This window comes from Crocodylus siamensis, chromosome 2, assembly GCF_052110815.1.
Source record: "Crocodylus siamensis isolate JL-2025a chromosome 2, ASM5211081v1, whole genome shotgun sequence".
NCBI classification, from domain to species: Eukaryota; Metazoa; Chordata; order Crocodylia; family Crocodylidae; genus Crocodylus; species Crocodylus siamensis.
Genome location: NC_143396.1, coordinates 95676656 through 95698281, shown reverse-complemented (window position 1 = coordinate 95698281; position 21626 = coordinate 95676656). Strand labels below are relative to the sequence as shown.

General features: G+C 38.7%; 1 protein-coding gene across 5 annotated transcripts in view; it reads left to right on the top strand.

Moving 5' to 3' along the window:
• Positions 1 to 21417, top strand: part of TMEM154 (transmembrane protein 154) — an 83502-nt gene extending 62085 nt beyond the window's left edge. For 4 of the 5 annotated variants that reach the window (XM_090036404.1, XM_090036403.1, XM_090036402.1 and 1 more), the window contains one exon: positions 1729 to 8279. Coding sequence is in view for 2 of the 5 variants with exons in the window: in XM_090036402.1 (XP_089892528.1) it covers positions 1729 to 1744 (16 nt within the window). In the remaining 3 variants the exon portion in view is untranslated. Of the gene's footprint in view, positions 1 to 1728; positions 8280 to 17682 lie in introns of those variants that run through there. The other variant, XM_090036400.1, reaches the window with a different exon arrangement.
• The last annotated feature ends 209 nt before the right edge of the window (positions 21418 to 21626 follow it).

Here is a 21626-nt window from a genome sequence, read left to right as displayed (position 1 = left end):
GCTTTCTGTTCTCACTTCCTTACCTAGGCCCCAATTCTTTTAAGGTACTTAAATTCATGCAACGCTTTAAGCTTATGAGTATCCTTGTTAACTTCAATGGGCATTCAAACATTATGCGGACTAAGGATGTTTCACCCATGCAATTTTCCTATTTCATTTCCTAGACATTTTGAAAGGGTAAAACTGATAAGAAAAGATAGAAACAAAACAAAAGAACATATTTAAGAACACTGGCTAACCCCACAGCTTTTAAACTGGGCAATACATTTATATGCCAAACAACAACATTACATAACTGCACGATTTGTTGCAACTCCACTGCTGCAGTTAGATAAAGAGCAACTGTAGACTTGGTAGCATCCTAGATTGCATAAATCATTTCTGTTATCCACATATCTGTTCCATTTCCTCTGTGTGTCAGTCCATTTCTAGGTAAAGACGAGGCAAGTGAAGCATGAAATGTTATATTTCAAGTTTTTTGCCCTACCCTTCTGCAAAGAAGTCTAACTCATTTGTAAATGGGAAAATACAGATTTTTCCTCAGAGCACCTTTTGGATGCATCTCAAACTTCCAACTCTATATTCTTCATTTAGCTCAGACCAAGAACAGAATAATGTAGCTCTCCCCCCACCACAAAAAAATTGAGAAATTCACAGCAAAAGTATGTCAGCACAAAGGGCCATAACTAGTCTGCCTGTAGTTTTAACCTGCTAACTCTAAATAGTGGATCTTAAAGGAGATAGTATTTTTAAAGGCCCTGTCCTTTGATTGTACCTCTGTAACTAGAGGGAACAATACCTCACTATGGTTTAATTCAATATTTTTCTGATTTCCTGGTACCACCCACCAACCCTCAATCACCTCCATAATAATTGTCACTACTGGATAGTAATTATGATATGATTTTTATGAATAATTCTGAATGATACCATGGTGAATTATCTGATAATTCACCATGGTATCATTCCAATAGTGTCATTCTGCACTTTCAAAGATCCTTATGAAGACTCTCCATAATGACTCTGAGTTTGGGGCTCTTTTCTGGAATGAAGTTGACCAGGGATTAGACTATGTTTAACCACTCTTGAGAGGCTTCCTGCCACCAACAATCCACAAGACTTTAGCAGGCAGCCTAACAATGACCCCATCAAATATAATCCCATTGCTGTCCCCCTCTGTGATACAGAAGTACCCACCCTCTCCACAGTGCAGTGAGATATCTTAGTCTGCAATGATGATCCAACCCACTGTGTGGTCAGTTCTAGTGTAGATTTAGGAGACCTATAAAAATTTTTCATTTATGTTGACATGAACAAACAGATTATAGAAAAGGTGCCAGAGAGTAAATTATTTAGGTGGAAGCAATGGGAACAGAAAAAAAGAAGACAATTTGGTTTATACAAGGATAGATTTAATAAAAGTCTTCAATCTGGCTCTCACAAGGCAGAATCTGTGGGGAAATTTGATTTTTTTTTCAGGGCTTTCCTAGAATCAGGAGAGAACTTTCATTGAATAGTTTCCCCAGACAAGAGAGAAATCAAATCAGCCCTGCTTGCACTGTCTAGTGCCACTTAGAGGTTTAAGAGAGTCTATGGTCTAAGTGTCTGCATTCTGATAATGTGTTGCGGACTGAAAATAAAACCACTAGTACTGCATACACTTCTCTGGGGAACTGCAGTGACCAAATTTTGTAACAGAAGCTGTTTATCTTTTTAACATATATGCAGCAAATGTGAATCTTGATGTCAAAATGGTGCTGAACTGGTTAATGAGAAGCTGCAAGCAAAGCTCCTAGTTCCACAGATACCGAATGAACTGGAAATGAACTTAATCTCCAACAGCCAGAGAAGCAAATGCTTTTGTGTTTTCCTGCTTCATGAATTCTGGATAATGGACACATCACCAAGGAAAAAAAGCATGGAAATGTGTTACATTAAGATTGAGGATCTGATTTAAACTTACGTTGCAGTAAAATTCAACATTAATAGAGAGAGACGCTTCTATTATCCTTTAACTGTGGAGGTTGTGATATGTAAGTGCACTCAGGTAGCTGTTTTTGTATCCATGGCTTCATAGTTTTGAATATCCTTGTTTTAGTCAGCTTAAATCAGACTCCTACATTCATGCCCATGCAGGGTTTTTTAAAATTTAATTCACTTTTTTCATCATAGTGGAATAATTTGTACAGGACTCTCCCACTGGTGAAGTAAAAAGCTATGACTGACACCAGATTTGATGCCAAATAATTTAAACTACTGAAACCTACATTATAGAAGAACGCCTGTAAAGCAGGCTGCAGCCTAAAAGGGGTATAATATTTCTAAAGTGCTTTGAGATTCTTAGATGAAAGGCACTACAGACTGGGAAGTATTACTTTACTTATTATTTAAAGATTTCCTCTCAGTTACTGGGCTACACGCTATAATTCTATATATTCAGAGCTGTCCTCTCAGCAGTACTTTCCACTCAGGGCTTTATCTAACAAGAGTAAACTCCAGGGCTATTTAATTTAAGGTACTTTCTTTGTAAAGCATTATGAAATATCAAACAACTTGGTACCAACTTACACTGAACGCTGCACCTGAAACTTCCTGGCCAAGATATTCAGAAGTAACTCCTGATTTCAGCTGCTTCAATTTTTGAGTACCTAATTTGAGATGCTTTAAAGAACTGATTGTGAAAGGATAGAAGCCCAGCACACACTCAAAATTGGGTCTCTTGAGAAGTTTAAAAACAAGAATCCAAAGATCTCGACACCCAAGAATTGTGCTCAATTTTGTTTTTTGAGCTAGTACTTAAAAAAATTCCATGTACAATTTGTTTCTTAAAAGGTAGAGTACTAGCTACCCTTTTCATAGCAATGTTTTGGAGAGTAAGCAATCTGAACAGTTTGAATAATTTGAGATAAATAATTTAGGAATATTGTTGATCTGTATGTTCACAGATTGCTTACAAACATCTGACATCTCTTGAATTTGTTCATTACTGAAAATTAATTGATTGATAGCTTTTACACAGTGATTGGTTTGTACACTGGTCTCAAGGTGTTTGCAGCAAGCATTCAGCATTTGACATCTCATGCAGGGTGATTTCATTTTCCCTGACAGAATGAGTCCAACTCTGAGAATCAGGCTTATATATTCAAAGATTGGGTTACCACATTTTGATGGCATTGCCAGTATATTTGTTCTTCAGCATATCTGTCCAAAAATAAAAGTTCAAATGAATGTTTTCAGGAACATTTTTTCTAGCGTTTGCTTAGGTCCGTTAGCAGATAGAACGTAAACGCTGCTCCGGCACTTTCACTCCTTGGAAGGTACTGATGGAAACATAGCATAAGTGCAGGATGATGTTTCTGAGAAACATATGATACTAAGTATTTTTAACAATTTCATTAGCTGTAGAGTTCTTTAGTAGTTAGAATCCGTCTAACATTTTTATAAGTGCAAACATTGACGGGATGGCTCCACTTTCTTAATTTCTCATCAATACTTTTCTCCTCCTCTTCCCAACTTTTCCCACATCTCAAAAGGTTTCTGTCACATTCCTCCTTTTCTTTCTCCTCTCCTTATAAAGAAAAATATACGATGCACCTGCTCCATTCAGATTCATCCTTTTGGCCTCTATAAGAAATCCCTTTGGCAAGGAGGCACAGGTGTGGCCATACTGGTTTAAGTTTTGTGAAGAGTCCAAAGATTATGCTGCTCCTGTTGAAGCATGTATTTGGTTAAATCCAATACAGAGTCTACCCCAGTGGTTCTCAATCTTTTCGACTTGAGGCACCCCTCATTAGACTTGAGACACCCCACAGAAAATGTCACCTCTCAGTTTTCACTCAGTTTTTGACTACAGAAAAATAACAGAACAATTCTTCTGTTGCAAAGAACTGGGATCACAATAGGTCAAAATGCTTTTAACATTCTGGATTCCTATTTGAAATTTCTGTGTTTATCTTGTGAATCGTCTTTGTACAGCTGATGCTGCTAACATTGTATGGCACCTGAGGCACCTTTGAAAGGATCTCAGATTATTGGGTGCGGTAGCACCCCGTTTGAAAATTGTTCGTCTAACTCGAATGCCTTGTACAGCTGGAGATCCTAACACAGAACTTCATCTTCATAGGAAGAATTTCTTCTGATATTTATGGAGGGAATGTAATCCGCTCCTCTGCAAATCATGCCCCATTCCCTGTGGTTCAAGTACTAGTACAACCAAACTGAACTTCTTTATGCCCAATCTTCCAGTTATGTAAAGGACTTTAAAAAAGCAATGCTAGCAGATTCCTCTGCTCTAACTCATATTAGGACTGCATGGCCCTGAATCCATCATGATCCCATCCCTGCACCCACTTTTCAACATGATCTCAGAGCACAGCTGGACATAGTGGTAAATCAGTATCTCTGGGGATTTTTTTTTCTACTTCTAGGAACTTGGATAGTTCAGACAGATACAATACATCTGGTATTCTCTTTGCTAATAAAATCCAGCTCTAAGATACTGCTCCTGCATCCTGTCTTGGCGAGTGAAGCATTGTAGTGTGAGTGCTATAATAATTCAGCCCTTGAGGGCACTTGAGAACAGATCACAAATGTGCCATGTACATTCTCAGTAACTGTTTCCCTGATCAGCACATCAGAGGTACGTGTGGACACCTGTAGTGCACATGTTTCTTTAGTTTTCTGAACTGTGAACTCTGTACCCTCTAGATCTAAATGGCTGCATAGAGTATTGCTATATTGCAATTTTTAGTTTTTCTGTTAAGAACATGATAATGATATAATCCTAAGTTTTATTGAATAAAAATAAAAGCTGCCTTTTCCACAGATAGAAACAGGCATTACTAGAGCAGTAGACACAAATGAGATTATCTAACCTGATTTATAAAGAGCCACAATTCCATGAGAGAGGTGACACCTGTTCTGTGATAGCAGGCAATTAAAGATAGTAAAACATTCAATTATTGTAGGTTTCTAGAAGTAGGTACTTCCTGTTGTTTTACACCAGACGAATTCTTAGAGCTTTAGGGAAGTTTAAACATCTAAAGCCAACCATTCACTTGACTCTAAGGGTATGTCTACACTGCTATTTTAGGTCAACCCCGAGGACCACCCTTAACCAGCCAAAGCCACAAGAGCGACCTCTCTCCACCTCTATGTAACCTTTGAAAATTATATAAGGCTAGAAGGGAACAATGTGATCCTCCTACATAACACAGGCCTTAGGAGAACTCAATCCTATTTGAATTACAGCATCTCTTAGAAAAACACCCAATTATGATTTAAATATTCCCAGTAATGGAGAATCCTCCACAGCCATTCTTAAGTTATACCAATAATTACCCTTCCTGTTAAAAATATACTTGTTATTTCTTGTATGACATTGTCTAGTCAATGTATCTTAATATTCCTTTATGTCTTACACAGAAGAGTCTTCTGTTGTCAAAACTGTTATAGATTGTGATCATCTTTCCATTTTTTATCTTTGATAAGATGAATCATAGAAGAATGAGTTTGGATAGGACACCAAGGCATCACCTAGTCCAACCCCTATATTAATGTTAAATCAAATACACCTCGGTAAAGACTGAGTTCCTCAAGCCTCTCAATATTAGGCATAGTTATCCTTAAATCATTTTCATGGCTTTTCATCAAATCCTCTCCAATTTATCAATATCCTTCTTGAACTGTAGAACTGGACAGAATATTGTAGCAGTTATTGCATTCAAGCAAAATTAAGAGGTAATGCAAACTCTCCATTTCTAAATACTCGCCCGTTTATACACCTCAGGATTCCATTATTTCTTTCAGCCATAGTATCACACTGGGACGTTATGTTCAATTTATCCTCTATGATTGCCAAAAATTTCTCAGGATCTGCTGCTTCCCAAGAAAGAATCCACTATTTTGGAAGTCTGATCTGTATTTTGTTCCTAGATATGTGGCTTGATGCTTGGCCAATTTGAAATTCATACTGTTTGCTTGCACCCAGCTTACCCAAGGATCCAGATCACTCTGTATCAGTGACCTGTTGTCTTCATTATTTACTACTACTTCAGTCTTGGCATCATATGCATTGTGTCATTTTGGTAAAACTGTTATGTAGAGTATAAATAAGAAGTGATCCTAGCAAGATGCCCCTGGAAACACCCATCCAATGATGATGAGTCCCTCTGCCCACTTACATTTGATGCTTGTATGTTAGCCAATTTATAATCCATTTAATGTGTGCCAGGTGGATTTTATTATAATTTTGCAATCAAAATGTTGTGTAGTACCAAGTCAAATGCCTTATAGAAGCCTAATATGTTGGCATGATTATTAAATACATTTGTAATTTCATTAAAAAAATCTAGCTAGTTTGACAGGATTTATTTTCCATATAATCAAGTGGATAGGCATGAAATAATTTAATCTCCTTAAATGTTTGTTGATCAAGTTTCATATTAGCCTTTCCACTATTTTGTCTGGGATCAGTGCTAGGCTGACAGGCTTATAACTACCCAGGTTATTCAATTTACACTTTTTAAAATAGGGGCATACCACTGGAACTGTCTTCCAATCTTCTGAAACTTTCCCAGTATTCCAGGATTTATACAAACCAACATGTAATTGTCCCAAGAGTTCCTTGGCTCTTCCTTTTAAAGCTCTTGGATTCAAATGATCTGGACCCACTTCCAAAAAAAAAGAACTAGCTGTTATTCAATATCCTCTTGAATGGAAAGTGTTTCATTGTATGCTACAATAACTAAGGACCTACCCAAATTGTGGTTTCGCAGATTTCACAGAAACTGCAAAATCTGGGGCAACCCATGAAATCCAAGATTGCCTGTGAAATCTATGGAAAAAACTTATTAAAAATAAGTTTACTGGAGGATTGATCCAGTAATCCTTAGTCATTCATCAATACAGATAGATGCCTCTCCCAGGCAGGCCTTGCAGATAGGTGCCTCTCCCAGGCAGGCCTTGCAGCTTGCAGTCTGCCCAGGTAGGGAAGGCACTGGCTGGTGGGGTGACACAAAGCAGGCAGTAGCAGGATGGCTGCTGCCCCATCTCCATCCTCTCCTTGCCCCTGGGGCCTCGCCACCAATTAGTGTGGAGGGGCAGGGCCACCATGAAATGAACCACAAAATGGGCTCTTCATACTGAGACAAGCCATTTGTCTCACTGTGAGTTAAGTAGGTCCCTAATGATAACTACATTCCTGTGGTTCTGGCATTCTTGTGGTGCAATCTTCTGGCCTTTTCCCACATAAGAAATATGTATTGAATATAGCACTAGATCAACATCTTTCTTAGATTTTTGTTTGTTTGTTTGGTTTTTCTCCTGTTGTACATTATTTACTTATTTCAAATGACTAATTTACAATCTGATCTGTGTATCTAATCTCAGGGTGTTATTTAAAAAATCTGTGGAGACTCTGATTTCCCTGCTGATCATCTATTTAAATCAGATCAACTACACTGGCCATCTCTTCCTTTTGCCCCCTTCTTTGACCACCTGTTCTAGGCTGACTTTTCTGTTCTCCAAGATATTCATCTGCTTTTTATGTCATTTGGGTGCTTATACACGAGCAGGGAAGCTTCATTTAAAGTGCCCATGCTGCTATTTTTAAACTGATACATGAGATGCTCCGGACACTTGAATTAGAGCAGCTCTTGGAGCTACTGTAATTAAGTACCCACTCACCCCCACTCCTGGAGTACACGTATAAATGCCCTTTGTGTCTTTCTATTGACCACAGTGAATTTGGACCAGTCCCCAACTTGGTTGCTTCTTTGGTTTTCCCCAGACAGTGCTCTCATTCCTCTCATCTCAGATTCATTTCAAGCTTACACGTTTTTAATATAATTCATTCCATGCAACTCATCTTTTTTAGGCATATTGGCTCTCAGTCTTTTCCTTTCCTGTCTAGTTTTCCTTACATCCTTAATCTCCAAGATCATCAGATCCCCACCCAATCTCTGAGATGACTTAAGCTATAGAGACCTCAGGCCACTTTATTCCTGAATAAGTGTACTTACATGTTGTTTACTGCTTTAACTTTTGTTCATTGAATTTATGCCTTTAGTTGATGCACCTTGTATTTCCTGGATGAACCCATGTAGATGAGCTCTCAGATTTGCAAAATAATCATTGGGGAAACTAGCTGTTAGTTTAACTACATAACTATAACATCAAAAACCCCACTAGTATCTAGGGTGTAGGTTGTAGCTGTGGTGGTGTAAGGACATAAGTAGACAAGTTTCTTTGGGTAAATCTGATATCTTTTATTAGACCAACTCAAAATAGTTGGAAAAATTCTTCTTAGCAAGCTTTCTGGCACAAACACCCTTCATCGGGCTGAGGAAGCATCTGCAGACCATCTAAATAGTGTTCAGATACTAGTGGTAGACCATCTGCAGATGGTTCCTCAGCCTGATAAAGGGTGTTTGTGCCAGAAAGCTTGCTAAGAAGAATTTTTCCAACTATTTGAGTTGGTCTAATAAAAGATATCGGATTTATCCAAAGAAACTTGTTTACCACTAGTATCTGAACACTATTTAGGCCTCTGCTACTTACTGCTGGTTATTATGTTAATCTGATCTATGCTGACCCAATTTACTGTCATTTTTTATCATTATTACTGATTACATGTTTAAGTTACTACTCATCAACATAAACTGAGAAAAAAAAGACTGTATTTTTAACAGTATTATTTGTACAATGTTACTTAAATTTTCTCCTAGTTTGAGTCATCCTAAGAAATTGTTATCTTTCTATTCATTTTCTTCAATTGATCCAGTAATTCTTAGTCATTCATCAATACAGATAGATGCAAGCTTCATAAATAAGTATTTTCATCATGTAATATGGGGAAAATAGGTAAAGGAAATGGCAATTAAGGACAATCTTCTTTTCTACAAGTGGTTAAAAATGTGCATCTATATTACTGATAGCTAATGCTACTAAGAGTTAATTTACAGTACAGTGATACTTCATAAAGTTTAGGATTTCCTTTAATTTATCTCAATACAGAGGAAGAATTCTTTTGGTGTTATATATTTGCACTTCAGTAGTCCATAAATATCAATTTAGCTACAGCTCTACAAACCAGTATCTACAAAACAGATAAGATAAGCAAATAATAATTCATAAGCTCAGTCTAATAAAGGTCCATGAAAAATCTATTATTGCACTTTCAATTTATGGAAATACTGTTTATACCAGCAAAAATTTTGTCAGGTGGCTGTTAAAAGTGATATTTTAATGTAAATATTTCAAAACAGGAATGTCATTTGGTTGAATTGTTTATAAGAGATTTATATTTTAACATTTTTAATAAAAGAGGTTTAAAAGCATTATCACTTGTCTGCAATGTCTCTTATCTTAGCTCTGTGATATAATTGTCATCATTTATATTATTTCTGTAATAAGTCAAGGCCCAGCTGGGCCTGATCTTGTTCTGAGCCCCAGCTGGAGGTAATCACTGGCAATCAGGCTGAGTCATCCCTTAGGGAAAGGCTCTACCCACACTGGCTATATAATCTCAGACCAGATAGCAGAAGAGCTGTCTGGACAAGAGGTGACCTTGGCTAAGTACAGGTGTTCAAAAACCCCAAGGTGGAGTCAATCAAACTTACACGGGTTTCTGTGAATGGCGTAGGTTAGTTTGGGAGCAAACAGAGCACACATTTTGTAAACAGAGCACCAAAGCCAGCAGATTGGGAACACTCCTGCACACCTCCCAGAGGGCTCCCCAGGCTGTCAGAGACTGCCGAGTGCAGCTGAGCAGCCAGGCCACCTGATTGCCTGCCAGGAACAGCCGAGCACCCTGCTTCCTTCCCCTGATATCATCACCAGCCACAGACATCTGTCAATTGCAGGCGGCAGCAGAGGCAACCATGCTTGCCCATCCCCTGCTGCCTAGTTCTGCTCCCTGGGGTACACCCACTCACAGGAGCATGGGGGAGCTTGGTGGGCTCCTGCATACCCACCCCCATCCTCCTGTGAGTAGGTGCAGCTCCAGAAAGCCCAACTGGACTGCAGGACATGGCTAAACATGCTTCCCCCCACTGCAACATCATCAGCCAATGTGCTAAATGGCTCTGTGAGAGCCTGGGGGTGGGGCCAGCTGGGCACTTGGCCAGACAAGCTGAGCACTGGGCAACTGCTAGTGCACTACCCTGCAAGGAGTGTGGGGGTGGGGGGGCAGGGGAGTTGCAAGGGGCTGCAGAGGAGCCTGGGATGCTGGAGGATAGTGACCTAACTTGAATTGATAGCAGATCTGGTACAGAAGTTCCATGCATCAGTTTAACCTAAATCAATTAAGTTTGAGTGCACATTGATCCAGGGCTATCTTTGATCAGGTTCCATCATTTTTAAATCAGTCGACATATGCCAAATTTCTGTACTGTTACAGATTTAGACCGGTTTCCAAATCTGGTTTATACCAGTACAAGTGTAATATTTACTAATAATTTACAAGTGTAACATTTACTAATAAAAGTCAATCTGTACCTGACCCTTGCTGTGTTTCTTCCGCCTAGAATGCCTAAACCTGACTCCATGCTCTGACCCTCTAGTTTGTGATTCTATGCTTATTCCTGTTTGCACTTATTCCTGTCTTTGACCTCCTAGCCCAAATCAGCTCTTATCTTAACCATGAACTTGTCTCAACCTTTGGCTTGACATCCTGGACTCAGACTGATACCTGGCTTGACCTTGGCAGAAATTGGTAACCCCCAACAATCTAAGATGCTCCCCTCAAACTGATCACCCATGACCTAGTAATTTTCTACCACAACTCAAGAAGGTGGAGGGGGTGTGGATTATGTTTTCTCTGAGTGTATCAGTGAAAGAGAAAAAAGAGGTGCATAGGAAGCATTTCCCTGTCAGCACCTGCATATAAAGGGGAATTAAGAGAAATGCAATAACCATTCTTCCTGAAGTTCTTTGTGAGGCTGTCTAAGGTCAGCCTGTCTTAATGATTATGTAAACAGGATAATAAGCAACATACTATATTCATATTAATATTACATATATAGTCCTCTCCTTAGGAAGTCACATTCCTCAGGCAATGAAGGCTGACATTTCAGCCTACATCTGAAATCTAGTGCCAAGGAGAGGCAAGGAAATAAACAAGGCATAACACACTGCTGCAGACTGCACCTAATTTCTACATCAAGGGCCCCTACTTCTTGCAATACACACTATAAGGCAGTAGTTCCCAACCTTTAACCGCAGACCGGAAATAACTGCGGACCAGCATACTGCGGACTGGCAGCCAACCCTTTTTTATACTAAAAGGGTTGGCTGCCAGTCCGCAGTATGCTGGTCATTTCTGGACTTCCAGTCTGGCAGCCGACTCTCCTGCGGACCAGCGGCCAACCCTTTGCAGCCTGGTACTAGGCCACGGCCTGGGGGTTGGAAATCTCTGCTATAGAGATTAACTGGAATTTCTACAGAAGATTTACCTAAATTCAGACCTCAAGGTTTATAATAAACATGAATTTAATCAACATGAATTTAATACAAGTCACTGTACTATGCTATATCTTGTACTATTTTTTACATTAAATTACTTTGCTCCCAAAATTTCAGTTATTTATTTTTGTACTGATGCTGTATAACTGTAGTTCAGAAATTGGCAGCTAGAGAGGTGATAACTGAGGGTTTGGGTATCCATAAGGCAGCATAAAGTATTTGATGTGATGCTGCCCATAAGGATTTGGGCCATGAAGATGAAATTCCTCTTTTCTACATGTGTTCACATGACATTGGGGAATAGGGATACTTATATTTTTAGCTCTTAACTTATAGACAGCTATGATGCCACTGTATTCTTTAAGACCACTGAATATAACAAACATGGAAAATTATAACTGGAAAGAAATGTTATTGCTGATTTTTTAAATTAAAAAGCTGTTTTTGTGAAATTGGTGTTTTTGTCAAATTGGAAACTTAATCATGTTTTTAACAACATTAACAAAATTATATTAAATTACATTTAAACTGTCATAACATTCTGTTGCAATGTGTTTGGAACAAAAAGCTTTGAAACATTTGTTTTTAAATATAGATAACATTTAAAATGTTTGAAAATGTCACAATCAGAATGAGATGTTTTCGTTTTATTGAAACAAACATTTTGACTCCCCCAAATGGAGTGTCTTTGATGTTTAGGCAGTTTCAGTTTTTTGGTTTTGTTCCCTTTCAGAATGGGGAGAAAAAGTAAATAAATTTTCAGCACTCTGGGATTTTCAGTTCAATGGGCAATCCAGTTCTTATCCAGCTGTGTGGATACATATATTATTTAGATATATCATGTGGAATGCGCAAATATGGCTCCACCATAAAGGCATAGGCGAGCCACACATGGTATAAGTTTTGCTGTTGTCACCAGGATCCATAAATCATAGCATTTAAACTATTGCTGTTCCAAGTAGCAAAACCAGTTAAGTTAATCTTCTGCTCAGGTAGACTTTTGCTGGGTTCTTTTATATTTTGTACAATAGTCTGCTTTCCCTGTTTATTAATTTACTCTGTTTTAAAAACAAATTAAATACATTTCCTTGATTTAACAATATCTCTAGATAATATATGGAACTGTAATATGATGCTTATATGGTTGCCTTGAGTAGTTTATACTGGTGTTTTCAACAAATATATGTATTTGATGCTGGAAATTACTTACCCAACTCAGAACTTTGAAGTTAACTCTATGATTTGCTCAAATTTTTATTTATTCATTTTTCAATATTTTGGTTTTAGCTATAAGAAAAATGTATACATGCTTTTCAGATTAAACCAGTGAGGTATCTTCTTCACTTTTCCTTTGCTTAACGCTTCTATTTCAGCAGCAAGCAATACTTCCAGGAAAATGAGGATAGGTCTAAGAAGAAACCTATTAAAAATGAATGAACCATACATAAAAATGAATATTATTACCAAAGAAACCCCCCCCAAAAAACCCTTAGCTGGATTTCCTGTTAACAGCTAAACTTAGACTTGACACTGAATTAAGCCTATGTTTCATCTTTTTAGTGGATACACCATTGACTTCCTATTAAATTTAATGGCCATATTGTGAAATGAGCACACTGCATTGCTATTACGATGATGATGCTTCTGCCAACATTTTTTGTGATGTATGACTTCAATCAGTGAAATAAAGTCCGGTCCAGTTAGTTTAGGAGCTTTGAAGTCTTACGTGGAACATGCAAGTCTAGCTTTCCTTTCTGAAAATGCAATAGCATACATGAGCATTTGTGCTTAAGTTGTTTTTAATACAGTAATATACAGTATGATTTTCTCCTACTCTATATGGTTACATTTGTGCTCTCACTGAAAATAACTATGGGGGAGGGGCCAGGGAGAAAGATGTCAGCGTGCTTGCAATTTATCTTATTTTACTCGTTACGTTTTGTTGTAAGGTTTGTTCTCTGTGGACATAGATCTGGATGGTAACAAGCTGGTGTATCCCTAGTGGATCTAAGGGCAATGTGTTCAGAATACTGGTTAGAAAGATAATTAGGGTCAGCAATGCTCTCACCATCTGGAATTGTTACAGTTGTCAAGATCCGAGATGACTCACTGTGCCATGGGAATCATATCTCTAATGGCAGTGCAAATCATAAGGGAACAGTACACTAGGATAAAACTGTTGCTAGGTGCCATAGCATGAGGAAAATTCTGTGCAAGCAAAAAAGGAAGGGGCCTTCTTTGACCTTTTTTTCCTACACAGAAAACAAGAGGCTCTGAATTCACCAAATATAGCTTGTCAGCTTTTCCTCAGTTTCTTTGTTAAAACCCAGTTTGAATGGGAAATCGCAGAACAAGAAATCATCCACAAACGGGACCGTGTTAAGTATGGTTTAAACAGGGACTATGAATTCTTATCCCATTATCTGGATTTACTATTGTGACTTGCTTTGTTCCTACGGGTTTAGTTTTCATTTGCTTTTCTCTCCTAGCACTGCCCCCCCGTCCCTCTCTCTTTCTCTCCACCTCCCTCATGTTTTATATTCTAATTTCTCTTTCTTTCCTTTACTCTGCGTTCTGCTCATCCTTTCACAGCATCTGATGAAGTGAACTTTAGTTCACAAAAGCTCGTCCTCTCTGTCTATATATTATTTAGTTATTTTATAAAGGTGCATATGTACCCTGACTTCTGACTAACTTCAGACTAACACAGCTAACCAGCTCTCTTTCCTCAGTCCTAGTCAGCACTTAGGATACCTCTCCTTTCCTATTTAAAACCCAACTAGAACTTGTTATACCAACCCTTGTACAATCCCAACATACCTTTCCGATATTGTGCATGGAAAATCAAACCCGTCATCCATAGTCTGGCAAAACCTGCTTTGAAGTACATGGGAGTTTTGGAAGAATAAGGACTGCAGGATTTTGCCTTAATTGTCTAAAGCAATTATTACTATGTCAAAGAGTTTCCCAAAATTAAAATAATGTGATCAATTAATATCTTGAAAGATTTTTTTATGGGAAAAACTAAACTACTGAAGAAGGTAAAGCCAAAATGCACAAAATTTCTATAAAATTTCCTGAAGAACAGCTGTGATTATTTTCCTTAGGAAAAAGTATAATTAACATTAAGATAGCAGTAATTTTTATATGGCTCACCAATTTATACAGAAAATCTGAGAGAAATTTTTATTAGGGGTCAGTTACAGAAACCTAGCCAATGTACCATAGAATCAGGCTTTTGAATTGTAACATACTACAGAATTGTTATATGGGTTTTATACATTCTCCACAAGAAAAGAAGATTGAGAGAGACAGTAAATTGCAAATCCTTTCACAGAAGTAATGAACAGTGTTTGAATGACAACGTTATAAGGACATGTGCAGCAGGCATTGCTGTCTCTGTGGAACAGTGACTGTCATAGTACACAAATAATTAACACCGATAAAGGGAGTAGCCAAGGGGAAATAATTGGATGGACATAAAATTAAGAGACTATAACCCTAGAGTAAAGCCAAAAGGTTTATATTCTTGCATTACTTATATCTATCTATATCTATCTAGCTATCTATATACGTATAGGTAGATATATCTATCTTTCTATCGGTAGATAGATATACATACATATATATGTGTGCATGTATAGATATATCTATACACACACACACACACACACACACACATTTCATAGTTTCATAGTTTGTGGGGTCAGAAGGGACCTGAGCAGATCATCGAGTCCGACCCCCTGCCATGGCAGGAAAGAGTACTGGGGTCAAATGACCCCAGCAAGGTGTTCATCTAGCTTCAACAATAGATAGAAGAAAACACACACAGAAATAAAAAGCTTACTTACTGTATTAAATCTATTTACATTAAACAATCTGCTAACACTTAATTTATCCATGGCTAATTGTTTCCGATTTCTACAATAACAGGAACAGTTCTACAGGGTAATTTCAAAACATTGGTGGCTAGAACCAACCATGTTGTGAAAACTACTAATCTCAAATCTCAAGTTCCTGTGTTATCTGCTACAAAGTCAGACTGTCAAATTCAAAGAAAAAATAGATAGCTCTGAAAGAAAATGTCATATTTGAATACCACTTGAGTGCTGAGAAAGTTCAGATCTGGATGAAAATTTGCACCTCCAGGGATAGATCCCATATGGTGCAATTGCATCCTTCTTTGATTCCTGCTCAACTCAGACTTTAAAGCCAGCTGCTGAGCACTGCTGAGCAATTGCCTTCATGGATCTCTATAGTGTACCTGATTCCTGCTAATCTTTCTTCACTGCACAGGTGTTAACAACCTTCTCTTCTTTTAAATGGTCTTTATGTTCCATTAATCAAGTTATAGTTTCTTCTGCAGTTTTGCTATCTGTTAGTTGTTCCTGGTAAACTAATCTCTCTCTTCTATTCAATTTCCATTTTATATGTGATGATGCACCACACTGCCTGTATCCCCCTTTTTAAAATCCTAGATCCACCCATGTGCACCTCTGCCCCATCTGTAGACAAAATTTGTCTCCCTCTTTTGAACAGTCATAAAAGATAAATTTTGCACTCTGTGAAAAGTGGGTTCATCCATGAGACTAACTAGAATCAGAGAATCATATAAAATTAGGGTTGGAAGGGACCTCCTATCCAAACCCCTTCTCAAAGCAGATCCATTCCCAACTAGAACATCCCAGCCAAAGCTTTGTCTAGCCGAATCTTAAAAACTTCCAAGGATGCAGAGTCCTCAACCTGTGGCAGGTTAGGGTGTTATGTCTTGTGTTGTATCAGAGTGGACATTGGTTTTACTAAGGGGTTAGATTATGAATTTGTATAGGCTGGCTTGGAACCTGCCTCAGGTAGCGGGTTGGACTTGACGACCTATGGAGGTTCCTTCCAGCCCTACTTCTCCATGATTTCTATGTGGTAAAGACACTTCACAAATCTTATCGAGTCCTCTGGTACTAGCTCTTAGAATGCTGAATCCATTGGCAAAGTGGTACTTAGCTGGCTCTACATTTTTTATAGACCCCTGCTTCTATAAGGTAGCGGGGGAAAGATTTTGAACCCAAAGACCAGAAACTGATTGGAGATGCATGATTTCTAGGGCTGTGCACAGCTTGAGTGTCTGATTTGGTGGCCGAATCTCCAAATCCGAATCGAATCAGAGGGCCCTTTAATTTCTTTGAACCAAATCAGAACCCTCCAAATCAATTCAGAGATTCGGACATAGAGACAGCTTTAAATGTTTTTTTCTACATACCTTTAGGTAGCAGGGGCTCATGAGTGCTGTGATGCTGGGGAGGATGGAGTGTCCCACAGAAGCAAGTGGGGGCTCCCCAGTGCACTCAGCAGCAGACCTGGAAGTGGACCAGAAGCACTTCTGGTCTACTTCCAGGTCCACCAAGGAGTGTGCTGGGGGCCCCCACTCCACACCTCCTGGCTTGGTGACTGGGTCTGGGGGAGAGGCACCCAGGGTCCCTCCACAGCCGATCACTGAGCCGGGGAGGTGCGGGGAGCCCTCCAGTGTGCTCCCCAGCAGACCCGGAAGTGGCCCGGAAGTACTTCCGGTTCACTTCCAGGCTCACTGCCGAGAATGTGGAGGGCCCCCCCACTCCTGTGGGAAGCTCTATGCACCCTAGCATCACAGCAATCACAAGCCATGCTGGTACCTTGAGGTATGTAGGAAAAAAACATGTAAAAACTGTGTCTGTGTCTGAATCACTGATTCTCCGAATCACCATTGAATCTTCAGATTCAGCCAAATTGAATCAGGGACAGTGATCCGAACCAACTAATTGAATCACTGTCCCTGATTCGGGCCAAATCTGAATCCAAATTGAATAGGGCCTGCTTTGCACACCTCTAATGATTTCTATTTGAAAGGTCACATGACATTAATGTGAATCACCAGAGCATGCGACTTTATGTAACTACTGTCTCTCTGGGGCAGCTTCCCTGGTTGCCCCACTCCTGTTAAGCATCTGGTCTTGCTTTAGGTGTTTAAGTCCTTTCTGGCCTGCAGTAGTTTTAATCTCTGCATGAGCTCCTTTTAACAGAACACAAAAGAGTTTACCTGCCTCTGAACTCCCTCATATTTCTGTCTTATTATTTTATGCCCCCTGGCATAAAAAAGTCAGACTAAAAGAGAACAAATGTTAATAATTTTTCAGAGTTGGAAAGCGGAAAAAGTGCATGGTGTTTGATTTTTTTTATTTTATATTACAGGTACATGACTGAGTGATGAGACTATGTGGAGAGAATTCAGGCAGATGACTTCATGCTGTGCAGTAGTATCCATGGCTGTAAATGCTCCAAATACCAAAATGAAATGCCTAATATAATCTTCCAATTCACAGAAAAGAAGATTGGTATTTAACATGCCTTCCCAGAGAGAAAGCCATTACTCTCTTTTTTTTATTATCTACATAATTGAGGATATCTGAAAAGCAGCAGACAAAGAATGAGAACGTGCACTGTTGTCTAAGAAATTTTAGCCATGTGTTGTAAAAAGAACTGAAATTAACACCAACATATAAAGTTGTAAAAGGTCAAGTAATATGAAGGAAGATATAGCATCAAAGAATAATTTATTTTCTTCAACACCAGGAGCACAGTAATTAGGTGGTATTCATATATCATGAAAATATGTATCATATATCCTTCTGTTTGTGAAGCTTTAGAAAAGATCAGTGTAGCTTCAGATGAAAGGGATAGAGTGAGAGAGGAAACAGGCAAACAATTATTATTCATTTTGCTATGAGAAAAAAGGTAAAACAATAAAGTAATGTTTAACTGACATAGGAAGAGACAAAGAAAATACTGTTTGTTTAAGCAACTTCTGCAACTAGGTGTTCTGTGTTTAGCATTCTGGTAAATCTATCTTTGTATCTGACATATTTGCAAATGTATTATTAGGGTTGCCTTAGAAGAAAACTTTTCAGACAAATGCCTGAAATGAAATCTGTCAAGCAAGATTCTACCACAGTAAAGAACAGTTTACATAAAAAGATACTGTGCCTTAGACTTCTCTTCTTCAAGAAGCAGAATCTGATCCACAGCTGGTATCACAGCTTATCAGCCCCTCCACAGGGAGAGGATTTCTTACAGTAGAGGACTCTTTCATCTAGCAGACAACCTCACAGAAAAGATCCAATGGCTGAAAGTTGAAGCTAGACAGTTTCAGACTACAAATAAGGAACAAATTTCTAACAGTGTGGGACTGTTGAAACAATTTAGCCGGGGTGAGGTGGATTCTTTATTACAACCTTTACATACAGATGGGCTACTTTTCTAAAGGAGATACTCAGCTTCAGCCAGGAGTTATGGTCTTGATGCGGCACTTACCATATAAAATCCTACAACTTGAACTCCTAAAGAAGTTCAGAGTAGATGATCATAATGGTTTCTTTTGACATCATAAAATCTATGAAAGAATTTTTTCTCTCAAATAAGCAAAGACACTTGTAAAGGTTTATTTGTTTGTCTGGGTTTTTTAAAAGTTATTTTCAGGAGGAGATGAGAAGGCTTGATTACTTATTTTCTGACAACCTTCCTTCAGCACAGAGGAAAAGGGGAGAGCTATGCTTCATGAAAGAGAGATGAGGGCAAATGGGATGAGGTCATAGGAAACAAGAGTATTTGAACAGAAATGCAACAGAAGATTGAAGATGGTAAGAGGATGGAGACACAAAGGTCAGGGGATGAGTGGGAGAGAGAAAGTACTGACAGACAGATGTCTGAGTCTGCAAACAAAGACCCACACTGGTAGGAAATAGCCTGGATCTATGAAGGATGGCTCTTTTGTTTGTTGCTGCTGTAACCATGGCTGAATTGATGGAATGGGGCTGAGAATTTCTTAAGTTGGGGACTTCTTTTCGAAGTCAGAATCATGCCAGGTGATTCTGGAACCTGTTACCACTTTTTTAGCCCTCTGGGTGACTGAGGAGCAGCTGAGACCCAATGCTTCAGAATGGTTGTGAATCAGCCTTGTGGCAGAGTTTGGCAGATCCAACATTCATATTAATAGCTTCCTCTTCCTAAGGCAGTGGCTGCTGGAGAAACTTTTGGGAGTCTGTACAATCTCCCTACAATATGGAGGCTCTTTCTGTACAAATCTATTTGTCTCTGGTGGCCCAGGCACTATATGAGCCTAGTCACTCAGCTGCCATGTAAAGGTGGCAAAAGAAGAGGATCTTGCAGTTGTTAGAGTTTGAAAACTAGAATGGTTGGAAGAGGCTGTGATGTCACAAGCAGCTGTGGAAATGTCATTTTCTTTGCTTCTCTCCCAAAACCATATGACTTCATGAAGAGGAAGGACTCATAGCAGTAAGATTCAAGAGTTTGGGAGGCTCTGGCTGGGCTGCTTTCCCTGCCTGACTATGCAAAAAATAGATAAATAAATACAAGGCATTCATCTTTTGAATGTCTGGAGAGGGGATTTATTTAAAAAGAAACAGTGGCTAGGGAACTGTATACTCTAAGACGGTGATTTTCAACCAGGGTGTTGCCAGATCCTTTAAAGGGTGCCGCAAGGTGCAAGAAGATAGACAAGCTAAGCTACTCAGGCTTGTCCCTCTCTGGCCAATCACTTGCCCCCCACTACCTGGCCCCTCTGGAAGGAGGCAAGCACTGTTTTTAAAAATTGGTGCCACTCACTTCACAAAAGTTATGGCAGAATGCTTCAAGTTGAAAAAAGGTTGAGAACCGCTGCTCTAAGAGGCAGTGACCATGCCCTCTTCTTTCTGGCCTTACAGCAGCTTCCATCGTTGCTGCTCTGGCCACGCATGACAGAGAGTGTAAAACTGAGCTCTCCAGGACCCTTTTGTGCAACACAGTGTTTATATCCTTTTTGTCCACCTCTCATACTACATACTCAAGCCTCTTTTCCAACATCTACGGAAGAATCTTCTTGAATTTGATCCCTTGCTAATCTGCAAGTGTCACTGATCTGGTTGAAACAATTTATCGCTACAGCACAGCAATGCTGAGTTACAGATTCTAGCTCTGGGGCCTATTTTTTCCAGGTTTCTTTCTTTCTGGGTGGGGTGGGGGTGGAGGAGGGAAGGAAGGGCCTTGTTTGCTGATTTGTTTTTGGTTTGGTTGTTTTGGGTTTCTTTTTAACAAAAAAGAAGTCAGTTAAAAACACTGCCTTTGTTTTTACTCTAATGAAAATATTCCTCCTGGTTATTTCCCAACATTAAGTAGTTCTGGGTTTTTTGCTATCCTATTACATGCTGCTATTCCTCAGTTACCATGACACCCACTAATGTGCACGACATTGGAGTCTAAGAACAGAAAACAGCATAGCTACATAAGAAGATGGACAAGTTGTCAAAAAGATGAGGCACTAGCTTCTTGGTTGCTGTAAATCAATGCAGCTGCATTGAAGTCAGAATTTTAAATAACCTCTTCAGTGCATCGGTAAATATCTTTAAGGATCAAATTTATTAAAGACCCCTACTCACACTATTTCAGTGTTGCAGGAAAGACACTACCTACAAAGCATTCCAGTCTGCATGGAATAGAATATATACAACAAAAAACTGAGAATGACCATGGATTTTGGATGTCCAGCGTGAGGCACCTTGATTTTAACCTTGACATACCTGCCACACTGATATGCCAGATTTCCAGCATGGTTAAGCAGCTGAATCTCCAGTTGAAATTACTAGTACTTGTCAGTGCTCATTGTATTTAAAAATCAAACTCAGAACATTTATAAGAAAGAAAATGTGCTTTCAGATTAATTTAGTATGCTTTCAAATCTCACTACTGAATAATTTGAAAACATATTCAACACTGAATATAACAAAACTGTATTCCTCACTATTTTGTAAATTTTAAGACCACCCTTTGCTCCAAAGCAATGAAAACATCACAGACAGAACATTGTTTTCTGGTAAGTTTTTTTTTCCTCCTTTTGTTTGTTTACACGGAGGCTTTTTCTTCTGTTGTATTGAATGTTTTCAGTAAAGATTCCCTTGAAATCCAAATGTTAAAATTACAAAAATATATTAAAGTAATACTTTGTTTTTAAATACTTACGATAAAACAACTCTGTATTAAATATGTCTTTATTTTTAAGCATTTATATGAGCCTCATCATTGCACTGAGTACCTTACAATATTTCATTGTATTTATTCTCATAACACTTGTCTAAGACAGGGGT